Here is a 15,608-nt window from a genome sequence, read left to right as displayed (position 1 = left end):
CAGCATTGTCTGTTCTTAAAATTAGTGCTCATCCATTCTCAATAATATGTGTAGCCCAAAGCAACAGAAAAAAATCTTAAAGCACGTGGCATACAGTGAAAAAATTCTGGGAAGGATAATATACCAATTAAGTCTCACGTCTTGTTTAATTGCTGATTGGTGGCAGGCTGAGGGAAGGCTGGTATTGAAGTTATCACAGAATCATTGCAACCTGAGATGGAAGGAACCCTGAAAGCACCTTGGAGCATGTTCTGCAAATCCAAACCATGACAGCTACCTCCTAATGGAGCTGTGTGTGTCGCTTTCTCTTCCCCTTTTACAGAAAACTTCAACAAAAAGAGTAATGCTTTAGCATTTGCTCTGGTTGAACAGCTACTGATCAGCTTCACAGCAATGGAGGAGCAGCTGATTATGAGGAAGAACACATGGTATACTGATTAGGAGACTGCTACATCTGAAGATATGAGCTGCAAGGAACAAAGAATACTGAGGAATGAATTGAGGGAGATATGCTAGCCTTTTAAAAGTGTACTGTGTTTCACTGGCAAAAATATTATATCAGTGAATAAATTGCACTATTCAAATTAATCAAAAAATTGTTATGTATACTTGATCTATTAAAAATCCAAAACATATACTTTAAAAGTTTATAGATGAAAGAAAAGAAAACAATTCAATTTTCTAAAAGGTATATTCACAGAATAATGCTATTATGTCAAGATCAAAACTGCTTACAGTTGGCAGAATGTATTTTCTGACTGTTTAGATATTACTTATCTCAAGACACCTTGGAAGCTGGCACTTTTAAAGATAATTTAGGTATATAATAAATCTAGTTATTCATGGAAATGTTCATGAAGGTATGACTTTTATTAGAAAATAAGAAATGAATAAAAGCTAATTAATTCTTTTTAAATAAGGAAGTTGGGAAGTTACAAAAAAAATGCTGAATACCAAAGATTTAACAATATGCTTAGAGGCAAAAAAGAAAAGTAATATTTTTTTATAGTGATGCATAATTACAAAGAATTTTATCTGAGAGGTTGCAAGGGTTCCTTTCACAGAATCGTCTTGGTTGGAGAGGACCTTTAAGATCATCGAGTCCAACCATTAACCTAACACTACCAAGTCAACCACTAAACAATATCCCTAAACAATATCACTAAGCACTACATCTACTTGTCTTCTAAATACCTCCAGGGATAGTGACTCAACCACTTCCCTGGGCAGCCTGTTCAAATGCTTGATAGCCCTTTCCGTGAAGAAATGTTTCCTGATATCCAAACTAAACCTCCCCTGGCGCAACTTGAGGCCTTTTCCTCTCATTCTGTTGCTTGTTACTTGGGAGAAGAGACTAACACCCTCTTCGCTACAACCTCCTTTCAGGTACTTGTAGACAGCCATAAGGTCTCCCCTGGGCCTCCTTTTCTCCAGGCTAAACAACCCCAGTTCCCTCAGCTGCTCCTCATAAGACTTGTTCTCCAGACACTTCACCAGCTTTGTTGCTCTTCTTTGGACTCTCTCCAGCACCTCAATGTCTTTCTTTCCTCCTCAGTAAAAAGATAATTCCTTTCCCAGATATGATCTCTTCCACAAAGGATTCTCATTCTTGAGCCCTGTGTAGAGCAGGTAGGAAATTACTCTATAGTTAGCATTTTGATACAGAATCATAGAATTGTAGAATCATAGAATAGTTTGGGTTGGAAGGGATCTTTAAAGGTCATCTAGTCCACCCCCCTTCAACGAGCAGGGACATCTTCAAGAAGATCACATTGCTCAGAGCCTCATCCAGACTGACCTTGAATGTTTCCAGGGATGAGGCATATACAACCTCTCTGGGCAACCTGTCCCAGTGTTTCGCCACCCTCACAATAAATTTTTTCCTTGTATCTAGTCTAAATCTACCCTCTTTTAGTTTAAAACAATTACCCCTTTTCCTATTGCTATAGGCCCTGCTAAAAAGTTTCCCCATCTTTCTTATAAGCCCCATTTAAGTACTGAAAGGCTGTAATAAGGTCTTCCCAGAGCCTTCTCTTCTCCAGGCTGAACAGCCCCAACTGTCTCAGCCTGGTCTCATAGGAGAGGTGCTCCAGCCCTCTCATCATCTTTGTGGCCCTCCTCTGGACCTGCTCAGGAAAGTCCTTGTCTTTCTTGTACTGAGGACTCCAGAGCTGGACGCAGTACTCCAGGTGGGGTCTCACCAGAGTGGAGTAGAGGGGCAGAATCACCTCCCTCGACCTGCTGGCCATGCTTTTATTGATGCAGCCCAGGATACAGTTGGCTTTCTGGGCTGTGAGTGCACATTGCCGGCTCATGTCCAGCTTTTCATCCACCAGTACGAAGAAGAGAAGGAGCAATAGGAACATGAGCCAACTCCTCACCTGTTCAGATTATGCATTTCAGTAGTCTACTGGGGACAATTTAGGAGTGGAAATTGTTTACCTCATACCTTTTCACCTCTCTTCAAAGTAGTATCATTGACCAGACAAGTAGGAAGATCACTCACCCATGATACACAGTTCACAATGCTTATTATTAAGTTTTTTATGGTTATTTATTTTAGGTAATGATGCCTTCTCACAAGACAAAACTCAACATTAATTATTTCAAATTGACAAATTTAAGGCACATCTATGGCTAGGTAAGGACAGCATCCCTTTCTGCATGTTACTGCTGCCAATTTTCAGTGACTTACTTACTTTCTCTAAACACATTCCTGGCACCCAAGATAAAATTCTAGCTATTTGAGTGGAAACTGGCGTAGTGTAAACTGAGGTGAGCCAGAAGTTTCCTATCTTTTCTGTCTATCCATAAATAAAGTCTTTTCTCTCTTTGACCTAGAATATAGTCACTGGATTTATTTACCAGGTAAGGAAGACTTCTTGCAGCACCTTCCCTGGTATGAGAAGGTAGGAAATGAAGATTCTTGATGGCTTTCTGAAAAATCTTACTTTGTAGTGTCACAGGGAAATATCTAGGCATTTTAGGGACTGAGCTCATTGCATTATTTCTCTTGCTCTCAGGACCAAATCTCCAAGAGTGCAGAACACTTCAGCTGTTGTACAATGGCACAGTAATGAAAATGCATATCTCATACCAAGCAGATATATAGAAGGAAAATTCTCCTTAATTCTCTTAGAAAACAGTTAGGTAGTATCACCTCTAAAACACCTCAAAAACACTTTGGGTTTTAATACAGGGAAAGACTTTGGCCCTTAGATCTGTGAACAGGTAGGCTGAGCATGCCTTGTGCTGAATGGGCACTGAAGTCCCTCAAAACCAAATGATTGCACAAGAGCTAACTTCCTAAGCAGTGTAGTCTCTTCTCTGACCTTTCTATCAGATGGGATTCAAGAAACATGATACAACCCACTGAGGACTGTCACTTCTGTCTTTTTAATAGAATCCTACTCCTAAAGCTAATTTTCCCTGGAAAAAAGCAAGTCACTACACGTGGTACTCATTTTGCCTAAATTAATTACCTGTCGTGAAGGTCTCTACCACTGAGTTAGTCAGCTTGGACTACCCTCATACTCAAAAGAGACAAGTAAAACTTTGGGGGGCTGCAATATATCTGTTCTATTGAAGACAGCTACATTAGTCTTTAGAACGGCTTAGCTTTCTCCACAGATTACAAATGGAGCCAAGTTATATCAACCATATCAAAAGTTGTCCTCCCCATGCTAAACAGAGCCCATGCACACAGGTTCAGAGATGATGTACAGAACATTAAAACATCTGTTGCATGATCAGTGGAAGCCTGGATCTTAAGTATTCTGCAGCAAAAAGTGAAAAAAATATCAATCCCAGGGAAGACACAGTTATACTCAGCTATCTTTCTACAAAGCTTGCTAAGAAATTATACTTAGTTAACTACTTCTTACAAGTAATTGTGAACATTTGGGGGTTATTATCGTTTCACCACTCAAACAGAAGCCTGAGAACAATGATGAGAACTTCAAAATGACTGAATAGAAAAGCATAAAATCATGAAGACAAAAAGGGACCAACAAACTTAACAGCCTTTGAAACAGCTTTACTAAGACTTCTAGAGACTATTGAGGTGAGAAACCTAAAAAAGACATAGATTCAGTCCTACTGAATTATGGAAATTATACACCAGGGAAATTTAGGGTTGGAATAACCACAGAGGCAAGCTAGAAAGAATTTGGAAAGTTCTTCTAAGTCTTGATGAAATGTCCTTCACTAACCACAGACCAGGAAAAGATTGCTGAAAAAATCCAGTGGAAGAAAACCAGCAGTGAGAGAATGCATCAGTGCGCTATACTTGTCATAAGGGGAATCAGGGATATTTCTAGGTTGTGAACTCAGCACGTTGAGCAGATGTTATTTGTTGCGATACAGAACACCCTAGTATTCAAGCCTATGGCTATGAATGATGCAAAATATCCCTATAAATTTTGAAAGATATTTAATAATTCATGTCAACACCTCAACCTTAGAGCACCAGAAAAACACCCATTTCTAAGAGTCAGAAAATATCACAACTAAAAATAAAATCTAAATTATTAGTTAAAAAAATAGTATTCAGAGACTGAAGGAGAGTGGGCACTTCCTTCTGAGGACAACATTGTAGTAGGCACTATTCAGTTTCTATTTAAGACATATTCAATGTATTGATAATAAAAACGTTTTCACACTCACACTTACCAACAATTTCACTTGGCTCTTTATTGTAAAGTTTTTTGTTCCAGTAAAGAAGTCTGAGAAAAGGAAAGGAGACCAGAACAACAAGACAGATGCCAACAAACATATGCCCTGTGAAGGCTGCGAAATCCAACCCCTGGAAACAAAAATGAAAACCTAAATTAAAAGTCAGTTATTTTCCTATATTACCTACAGGGGAAAGTATTCAACTATATGTACATTAGCAATCAGTAATAAATATAAAGCAATAAAGAAAGCTCCAAGTATATTATATGCTGTATTTCTTCTGTTTCAAGGAGACAAGACACATTACAATTTAATTCAGAGAACTAAAAATGGCATTATGAGTTATTCTGAAATACATTTAGCGTTCCTGACACAGATAGATAGAAAAAAGAAAAACCAAACTGAATCATTGACTTTCATTCTCATTACTTAAATCACTGTAAATTCAATTTAAATCACACTGAATCACAGAAATAATTTAATTTTAGTGACTGGCTTTTGTTTTAGACTGATGACCTCATGATTTTTTACAATACTATCTGAACCAGGATTTAATCTAAATTCACAAATATTCTTCTACAATCAAAATATTGTATGTCAATATTCTGTCTAATTTTCTGCCTGCTTGATAAATGGACACATCTCTTTACATTTTGCTTAATGAAACCCTTTAATGAAGAGCTTCTTAAAAAGGGTAGGCAGAATACACTAAAAAGCTACTCTTTTAAACAATAAGAACGAATAATGACAACCCACCCTAAAACTTTGAAGTGAGCCATGCTTTGAGTAGAATGTTGGACGAGACGACCTCCAGGGCCCCTTTCAATTGAATTATTCCATGATTCCATATTACACACACCATAGTGAATCATGGTTAGCCTTTGAGCTGGGATTTTCTGAACCAGTCATGACTAGCCTGTCCAAAAGAAGTTGTCCATGAAGCTCCAAGGGGGATCACATCCAACTGCTCTGGGAGCAAGATGCTCTATGTCTTATATTCATAGAGCAGAGGTGGTCTGAACTGGTGATCCCAGCAGAGCAGCTCTGTGACACTTGGAAGACATCATGGTCCAAGTCCTGGGGGCTAGCTCAGGTTGTCCAAACTGGATTTTCAGAGCATCCAGTGGTTTCCCAGCAACTTTAGAAAGTCATGGGATCTCCCTGTGCCACACCTTTATGTCGTTATAGTGACTTGCCTTTTACCAAATACCTGTGTGCTACCTATAGATCCTTCTGTGATGCTGATAGAGATTAAAAACAGCTTCCCACGCAGCATCAGCTGATATTACCTCCTACGTGTTAAGACTATTGGGGACTTACTACCTTAAATGTGTGTTCTTCTATATTGTCTTCTACTAAAAGAATTTATGTGGAAGTGTCCCAGCTGAAATGCCTCTGGTTCAAAAAAAGGAAAAAAAATATTCCTCTATTGCACCACAGGGCGTAATAAAAAGACACACGACACAAGAAACTGATTAAAGTCATAAAGAACTTTTGTAGCCAGATAAAGATTAGTGTTCTTTTGCAAAAAATCCATGGTTTGCAGACAGTTAAATATATCTCAAAACATAAATACACAGACCTAGGATTAGAATTTGATCCTATTAAAAATACAGGTTTCATCTTCATGGGCTAAAGAAAATCATCCTTAGTTTCTATTTAATAGTAGATTCCTTGCCTCTTCTACTCTCCAGCTGCTAAAAGGTGATACAGTATACTTGTTTATTCACTGGCTTTTCATTATAATTCAGCTACACACCATTTCTTTTATGAAAGTAGAAAGAAGACTCTTCAGGAAATGGAATAAGATTATTTTAAGAATCAGTCAGAAAAACATGATACCACAAAGGAAAATAATAGACTTTCATTCAGTTTGCTTACATAATAGGTCAGCCAGTAAAATATCTGACATCTCTGCAGGACAGACTTTACAAGTCAATTTTTATAAATGCTCAGAAAGATTGGCCTCTGGGCATCAAATCAAGATTCAGAGCTACAGGAGACATTTCTATGAAGAATGAACTCAACATTCATAGCTCTAGGAAATCTACAAATAGCAATGAGAAAAAAAAAATTTGAAATTGTGCAAAAGCTCAATGTTTGTAAGACCTGCCCCCAAAGTATATAAAGCCCATATCTCCCAAGTGTATTTCCTTAATTAAAATTGGCAATAAATCTAATTTATGTATGGGTTGCCTCTAAGATTATAGCCAAAAAGAAAGATCAGAAAATTTTGGCCAGAAAAATCAGAATCCTTAAAAGCAAGATGAACTGGCCTTGGTTCAGAAATTTCTCAACTATTGACAATGTGCCATTGAACAATTCAGAAAGTATGGAAATAAGTTTTCAGTTTTGTATGGTCTCTAGAAGGATCTAAGGAGAGGTAGGAAGCTGAAAGAAATCAAGCTGTAAGAACACTGAAGCTACACCAGCCAAAATAGCAATACCTAAATCTGACTGGAAAAAAATTTTTCCTCTAAAACATGAAATTACTGGGAAACAGCTAGTTGAGGAGCAATAGAGTTATTAGAATTGGTCAGAATATACTCAACCAAGAATTACCAGAACCAGGAAAATTACTTTTGCATTCAATCTAGTCTTAAAAAGAGCAGTGGACATGAAGCTTTTCTTCTGCTGGCAGCCATGTGCCCACATCAAGAAGAAGGATGCCAGCTACCAGGCAGAGTATGCCAGCAGAAATTCTCTGCAGAGATACTCAGGCATAAAGTGAATTTCTAATGTAGGAAATGAAAAAGAGAAATAGGAACCCAAAGAATCCTTGGAAACTCTCAATTTCAAATATGTGATGTCTCCATCATATGTTAATGGAACTTGAATTTAAGGAAGTGGCTTATTGCAAACAAATGCAAAGATTTACAAAGTCACTTGCTTCTATGTTTTGAATATCACACTGATTTCAGAGCAAAAAAATTGTGCTTTATTACTGAAATGCAACAATGAGAAGCTTCTCAAACAAAAAACACAGCACAAGAAATGTGTCGCTTGAAACCCATAAAACTAATTTCTTTATGAAAAGAAAAATAACATCAACCTAGAAGGCAAACTAAAATGCTGAGGTTAAGAAAGAGGTGCCAGGTCTGACTGATAGTTGAAAGGAATTTAAATGAGATGGAGATCACAATACTCTTATAAAAAAATCCAAGATTAACACAGCTTCATAACATAAGAGCTGACATAGATGAGCCTTAAAAGTGATTTGGAGACACCATCACAAGAGAAAAATATTGTCTACTAGATATTTTGGCATCCTATCCAGGAGCTTACTCAAACTTTTTAAAGAGAGTAACTGGGCTGAGATTCAGGATTTTGTTGAACTTCATAATATCACCCCATTGATCTTTCTTATACCTGAGATCCCCGGGAGAAAAAGAAAACATGCTGCTCTGCTGCGACTGCAGAACAACTTTCCAGTTCATCGAAACAAGTTATTGTCTAATGTGGACCGTGTGTATTTTAGGTAAGAGCTTGCATGACAGTATTGCCTGTGATAGTGCAAGGCTGGATTCTGTTCTGTTCCCATTCCTCTCTTCTGGCTTTCCTCCCTGTTTCCTCCTTGCATTGATCCACAAGAGCCAGTGAGCAAAATAAATCCTGATGATCTCTGGCCTTGTACAACTTGTACCCTGTAGCCATGAGGAGGCTGAGGACTACCAAATGCACTCCTTTTTATGGCTAGTATCAGAAAGGCTCACGGTGAAAAACAGACCACTGCCCACCCTGATGCTTTGGGCTGGGTGCTTAGACCCAGCCTCTCTGCAGCACACAGAATATGCTTCCAGGGAAGGAGAAGGGAGATTTCACACCAGACATTGTCAGATAGCTTGTAGTCAACTGGCAGCCTCTGGATACCTTTAAGAGACTAAAGGGTTTACATTGTACCACAGATACTAACAATTCAGCAGAAGATACCAAGATGGTAGCACAGTTACTTCACCAGTTGCTCCCACTCCCTTTCCCACATCCTAGAAACGGCATGCAACATCTCCGCAGAACCTACACTCATACCCTATGTGGCTGTGGATAACACATTTTATACCTCCTGAGTCCTCTGCACTGCTGGTGCCAGGATTCAGCATTGTAAAAACACATTAAAGTGTTCCACATGTCTGCTGCATACAACTAAATGTCATTTTCATAAAGATTTTCTTTTTCATGCACAATAGACTGAAATAGAATTGACATGCACAACAGGCAAGATACACTTTTCTTCCAGGAGATTTCAAGCCATCAGATAAATACAATGCATGCTTCAAATGTCCCTTGCTTGAGGCTATGCTAATTGTGTTAAATTTCTCCCATTCCTCAGTCGACAGAAAACGTAAAGATTTTGTTTTAACAAGACAACAGCCTAAAGATTCCACTGCCTACAGATTCAGAGCTGAAACAGAGTGGGTATCTTTCCTTGGTTTATAGTTTTAAATGCAAAGTCAAATATATAAATTTCATATTAGGAGGAAGTATCATACTGTTTTGCTAAAATACTAATTTTCTGTCATTCTGTTTGGGTTTTTTTATCTGCTTTTGGAAGTGTGAAATTAACTTCTAGTAATTCAGGCCTTTCCAGAGGAAATCTGCCAATTTAGAGCAAAGAGAAAGCAAAAATTTTAGCTAGGTGCAGCAATTCAAGGAGCAACAAATACTGTGCTTCTAGACAGAATGCCCTTTATTTAATATATTTAAATTAATAAAATGAGGAAGAGCAAGAGTAACTTATTATTTGTACACTGGTTTAAACATTCCTTCCGGCTGAGTGACTGCGATCTAGGTTGTCTCAGGAGGAACTGCTCATGACTTCACTGAGCCAGAATCACTGATGGTCCAACACAGTTACATGAAAATAGTGCTTGTCTGAGACACTGACAAACCTACCATTTTCTCTTGCACTATGCTTTTTAATGCTTACTACATGCAGAGATGGGAAAAAATCTGAAATCAGCAATAAACCCATAAATTTTATTTCGTATACCTTACCTAGGATTTCACATTTTTTCTTGAGAAAAGGAATCAATGAAACTTTGACAGAAAGGGCAGAAGTTTTACAAATTGATTAAAAGTTTTAACAACCTTGTATCCAGCAAGCTCAACAAAAATGCCTAGTAAACTATGGGAATCCATTTCACAATCTGCCAGTGCTTGAAATACTTGTATAGATTCATATATTGGATTTTCTCTCTTCCGTTTCTCAGAATTACCTACTTTATTCATCAATTTTTGGTACCATAATTTTTCATTAAATATAGACAGCTAATATCACATCATGTTAAATTTCAGCATGAAGGCTGAAAGTCTCCAAAAGGCAGAACAGGATAACCTGATGGCTGTCCATTTTCCAGAGAGTTCCTGTTAAATGGCAGGAATAACTCCGAGCGGGATGCTGAAAACCCAAAATCTTCAGAAAACATCAGATTAACAGCACAAGCCTTATCACGTACTAACAAAGACAGTAAATAAGAGGATATAATCCAGTGGGTAGCACATGCTGAAACTGCCTTTGCTCTTATCATTACCTCTTTTAGGCAGATTAAAACCAGATACACTAGTGCACACTATGTTCACACCATCATTTTGCTCTGGAGACCTCTTCACCATCCATTCTCTAAAGATCTTCTAATCACAGTTTAAGCTTAGTGCACAAGCAACTCCTGATTTCAAAGGTGTGACTGTAGATACTTGTGAAGTTCACAAATATAGAGGACTTAACGTTCAACATTTCTGAAAGCAATGACCATTTCAAACCAGTTTATGCCCTATTGTGCGTGTAAAGATGGAGTTCCCAAAGTCCAAAGCACATATCTCTTCAAGATAAAAATATAATTTTGCTAACAATGGCCACTCAGTAGCAGCACTCTGAAGGTAATAAAAGATAAAAATAGTTTTATATTCACTGAATGAGTTTTCCATTTGCTTTTACTGAAAACTCTTATTTTCCTTGCCTAATATCACAACATAAATGTTATTTTGTGAGACTTCTTTCAACTCCAACTAACAAGCAAGAGTACAACAAATCTTTCTCTCCTATTATGCAATTGTTCCACTGATTCCAGGCATGATGATAGGGAAAATGTCAGTATTGTAAATTAACTACTGCTACAAAGAAAATATCCTTTTGGCATCCTCATATATCTCAAGACAAATAAACAGACTTATCCCTACATTTTAATGAGTAAACTGTAACAAAAAGCTTATTTATTCAAACATACTTTAAATAAAATATTAATATGACTTGAGTTTTCCTTAGAACCTAGGGAGAAAAATCTCTCAGGCATGACAGTAAACAAAGAGTAAAACATTTCTAACACTATAACCCAATAACAGCACCCAAAGTAACAAGGCTGCACTTCATTTTGTATTGATTTAAAATCCAAGGTTTCCTAAGAAAATGTAAACTTACATAGTATCTTATAAGGCTGCTTTTAGAGGTTGGTGTACGACAGTAAAATTTCAGGAAGATTAGTAAAATCCTTGTCCTGATGACATCTGATAAAATAGAAAAACCAATCATCTACATAGTGCAATATCTTATTCAGCCTCCTACAAGGGAAGTTGTCCAAGTACTCCTGTACTTACTGTGCAAAAATAATACTGAAAAATAAGTGCAAGAGAATGAAAAGGGGAATTTCAACGACAATATCAAGGAGAAAAATCTCCTAGAATGGCAAAAACATGACCATAATGCTAAAAAGAGGAAAAAAACCCAGATATTTTCTGTAGAAAACATCATAATAGCGACTATAAAAAATACTGCATGAAGTCCTGTTTCCAAAATGCCATTATTGCATTCAAGAACTTTTACCTCTGAAACATTTTTTTTAAAAAAAAAGAATACATTTTACTTGGTGCATATATAGCAGACATCCCATGCATTTTAGAGGTAGATTTGTGGTTGATCCTATAATCCTTCCTCACAGAAGCCTTTGCTAGAAGTAGTTTCAGAAACAAGGTAACAATGTCTATGTTTCTTCTTCTGGATAAAAGAGAGCATGCTAGAGCAGGTGGAAAAAATTAGGAATCGAGCTATTAGTTTAACAGCACAGACTATAAGAGGCCAGATGGTCCAGCTCCCTCCCTGCCCTCACTCTTGGCTTTATCCAGTTACTCCTCCCAGCGCACTCCCAGGCAAATCTCTTTTACAGGGGTTGAGCCCTAAGCAGTGAGGACATAAGCCAGTCCATGCAACTCAGCCTCAGAGCCAAGGATAAGTCTTTGACCCTCTTTTATTTATATATATATATATATATATATATAACAGTTGAGAATACAGGGAAAAAGCAGCACAAGTCCGAGGGTCCTGTGTTGAATCTGATCTATTTTATTATGTCCTTATTTCTGTGATGCAATAAAAGATCTGAAAACAATCCAGAGTGAAAATGGGAAGTTTTTCTGCTTGTTTCAAATACAGAATTTGCTATAATGTCACATTTGCTAGGGTATTTATACATCTGAGTCCTCCTAAAATTATCAATATCTCATTCAAGAGAAATATAAAATTGTTTCCTTTTAATGTGATTGCTTAATTGCTTCCCATGTTTATAGCCATTTCTAAAGTTTCTACAGAGATGATGAGTTTCTGAGAATTTAGGAAAATGACCTGCATGGCAGGTGCTAATTATTCTCTTTTAGAAAAGAAGTTTTAAATACTTGTACAGTTTTCATATTTAAAAGGTAAAATTTAGCTATCAAATCCTCAGCCAGGAATATTTCAGAGTCTCCAAAGTCATCATCCAAACAAACTAATGCAGCACATTTCAAATATCTTGAAGGTAAACATTCAATTCATTAAATACTATGAACTTTCAAAGGCATTTTCCAACCTGGACAGTACTTAATTAATTTAAGTGTATTCAGTTAATTAAAAGAGATCCTTTTTTGGTACAGCAATAGAAACACAATTCCCTCATCCCACTTGCACTGGTAATTTAACACTAGTCCATACACTACATTGAATTCCTTTAAATTTACTTATTTTGAGGGTTTATGACACCTGGCCAAAACAGAAAACACATGCCTGGTGTCCCTGCAGACTTGCCTGTTACATTACTGCCCTTTCCATCATGCTGTTTGGTGGTGGTCATGTAAGGGCAGAAGGAGAGCAGAGCTGCCCCGTCACAGGAGGGGCTACCCCTTGCAGACTGCCTCCCTGCTGCGCCCGATGTACCAGAGACGGGTGACGCACCAAGGGATACCTGGGAGCACAGTGTCAGAGGCAGAAGTGGGCCTTGATGCCCTCCTGTTCAGGGGTGGCAGGAGTAGCTGGGAGGCATGGAAAACTCACGCAAACGCCAGCTCAATGAAGACGCTGAAGGCTGCAAACGTGAACACCCGCCAGCAGTGGCTCTGTCTGTCCACATGGCAAAGAGGGCCATTGGGTAGGAGGAGATAGTGGGACCAGGACGGTCCTGCTGGCACGTGCCTGGAGTCCTGCAGTCTCACCCAGCATCAGCCACTGTAGCCTTCCCTTTGGCACCAGTCACCCAGCAAAATGAAACTATTTTATCCATAAATAGAAGAGCCAAGTATAGGAGGTCAAAATCTGTCATTACAGCCTGGGATACCAAGATGTTGGCAGGAGGTGGGAACCAGCTGTGGCCCGTGCTGCACGGAGGACGCCCCACTCCCCTCTCGCCCCCCAGGCTGTGGCTGAAGGACAAAGTCTCTGCCTGCAGTGGAGTCATGTATGACGTGGTTCTATGGGGGCAACGCAGCCTCTCACATTGCGGGTTTTTGCGTATGGACAATTATTTCTGGTTTGAAATTTCTGAAGAGGAATCAAGTTGTCTCAATATATTTAACTTTTGAGAGAAAGCCTACTCTGAAAAAAAAAGTTTGTGTTTTCTTCTTCATCTTCACATTTTTCTTTTTTTCCAACTTGCTGCCCTCTCTTTACAGCCCTCCATTGTTTTGCTTCCTTCTTCACTTTGCCATTGATAAGGAAACCCTCCCCTCCACACCAAAAAAAAAAAGGAAACCAGTGTTCTCAGTCCATATCAAAATGTCTATTCTTCATTGCAATTTTGGCCCCAAAAGATTGCTCTGTTCTGTCTGATCAGCCTACTAACAACGAAAGAGCACAGCAGAAAAAGTGGATTGTGTTCTGTTTATATGGCTGACTGGGGGAAGAGAAGGTTCAACATCACATAAGTCAACATCAGTACTTAATTTTAGTAGCTGAACAGCTTGCAATACATACCTCCTTCCTCAGCTCCTGCTTTGAAACAATAATCACATTTGGAGGATCCCCAACAGCTGTGGCAGCCCCCCCAATATTTGTGAAGATTACTTCTGCAATCAGGACGTGCCTAGGATCGAGATTAAGTACTTCGCAAAGCCTGTAGTATAAAGAGAATGAAATTAACCTCTTATCCTATGACTAAATTATCTTAAATCTTAAAATTTATAAAATTTACAAAACACAGTCATTCCACTGAAAAAAATGCAGGTTTTTAAACATAATATTTTTGTGTGTGTGTCTGTATATTGTTAAAGTTTTAATTGTGCTACACTATATGTGCTACAGTAATTACAGCAATATAAATGCAAAAATATAGATTTTTTTACATTTATAAGACAATAATTAACGATTTTAAAATTGATGCATTTTAAAAAGCATTTCATTATAAGTAATCAACTCTTACAAGAGCTGGACTACACGGAGAATAACATTTCAAATATTCGGCATCATACAACTTTTTAAACCATCGTCCCCAGGCTACACTGACCTATGGAAAACTATTCTGAGCAACCACAGGCTCTGCATTCATCTTCAGGTATTAACTTTTATGTGGGGAGCAGTGGTAGATGATTGCGCAAGGAACCTCTTAGCCATGAATCATCTATTAGTGACCTCAGCTTTCAGCCTAGATTTATCCAGTTTATTCTGTTCCTATTTTTCCTCTTCTTTAAAGCTTGATCATAAATATTTCCATTTGTAATGCAACAAAAGTAGAAAACACACATTCCTCATTATTAAAAAAATTTAAAATGTTTTAGCAATTCAAAAATATTTCATGTTTCTTTAGTAAGATGCTGCTTTAATAAGAAAAAGTAAAATGCTTCTTTAATAAGCAGCATCTTAAAGTGCTCTGGCAAATATTGGTATTGACTCAGTAACCTTATGATCCATTTTGCACAGAGTAATCTTCATGTAGATTACTTCCACTCACACAAACGGCATTTACGCACAGATCCGCGCAAACTGCTCATTTCTGAAGTACACTTTAAGTTTGACTTTAAACTTGGGCCATGGTATTAAAGGCTGAAAGTTAAGGTGTCACCTAAGTGCTTTGGAATAAGGAATGACTGCTTTTCTGCTCATGGCTTATCAAAATGTTGCTCCGGTGTGTAAGGATGGAGTCCATGCTTGAATTATTGCCCCCTCTACCTAATACAGGATGTGGGAAAGAGTGGGCATCAAGAATGCTTTCTCAGGATTGCTTTCGCTGTAGTACTGTCACACACTTCCCTGAAGGAAGAGTTGAGCTTTACTGTTCAGTCCAACTCTGTATTATTAAAACCTATATTTCAAAGAGAAAAGAGTGTGTAGCACAAAAGCTTAACTTGATACACTTACGCTGTCACCAAGAGCGTCAATTTAAAAATCAGAAAAAACAGTCAGATGACACATATGCCAGTACATAAAAACTCCAGAACAAAATAACTGTGCAAAAATACACTATTTCCCCAATGGCATAAAATTACACAGCTAAAGGGTGCTTTGTAGTACAACTGGCCAAATTATACCAATTGTGGCACAAGACCACAATTGGACTTGTAATTTTAACTTCACTCCTTGCTTTCTGAATTTTCAAAATATAACCTTAACTTTTCTTTGGTGATTCTTTCTTTTTGACGGGTCTAGTGATACCTTGAAGAAAGAACCTCTGGCATACAACAAGAAAGTTCAAGACCAAAGTATA

General features: G+C 37.9%; 1 protein-coding gene across 1 annotated transcript in view; it reads right to left on the bottom strand.

The window, feature by feature from the left end:
- OCA2 (OCA2 melanosomal transmembrane protein) overlaps positions 1-15,608 on the bottom strand; it is a 184,434-nt gene that overhangs the window by 99,594 nt on the left and 69,232 nt on the right. Inside the window, exons 13-14 of the mRNA XM_068425544.1 lie at positions 13,883-14,021; positions 4,672-4,804 (exon numbers count right to left, since the gene is read on the bottom strand). Coding sequence (XP_068281645.1) covers positions 4,672-4,804; positions 13,883-14,021 — 272 coding nt within the window. The remainder of the gene's footprint in view (positions 1-4,671; positions 4,805-13,882; positions 14,022-15,608) is intronic.

This window comes from Nyctibius grandis, chromosome 2 (assembly GCF_013368605.1).
Source record: "Nyctibius grandis isolate bNycGra1 chromosome 2, bNycGra1.pri, whole genome shotgun sequence".
Lineage (NCBI taxonomy): Eukaryota > Metazoa > Chordata > Aves > Nyctibiiformes > Nyctibiidae > Nyctibius > Nyctibius grandis.
The sequence above is the reverse complement of the archived record's forward strand: the minus strand, read 5'-3'. Positions and strand labels throughout refer to the sequence as shown.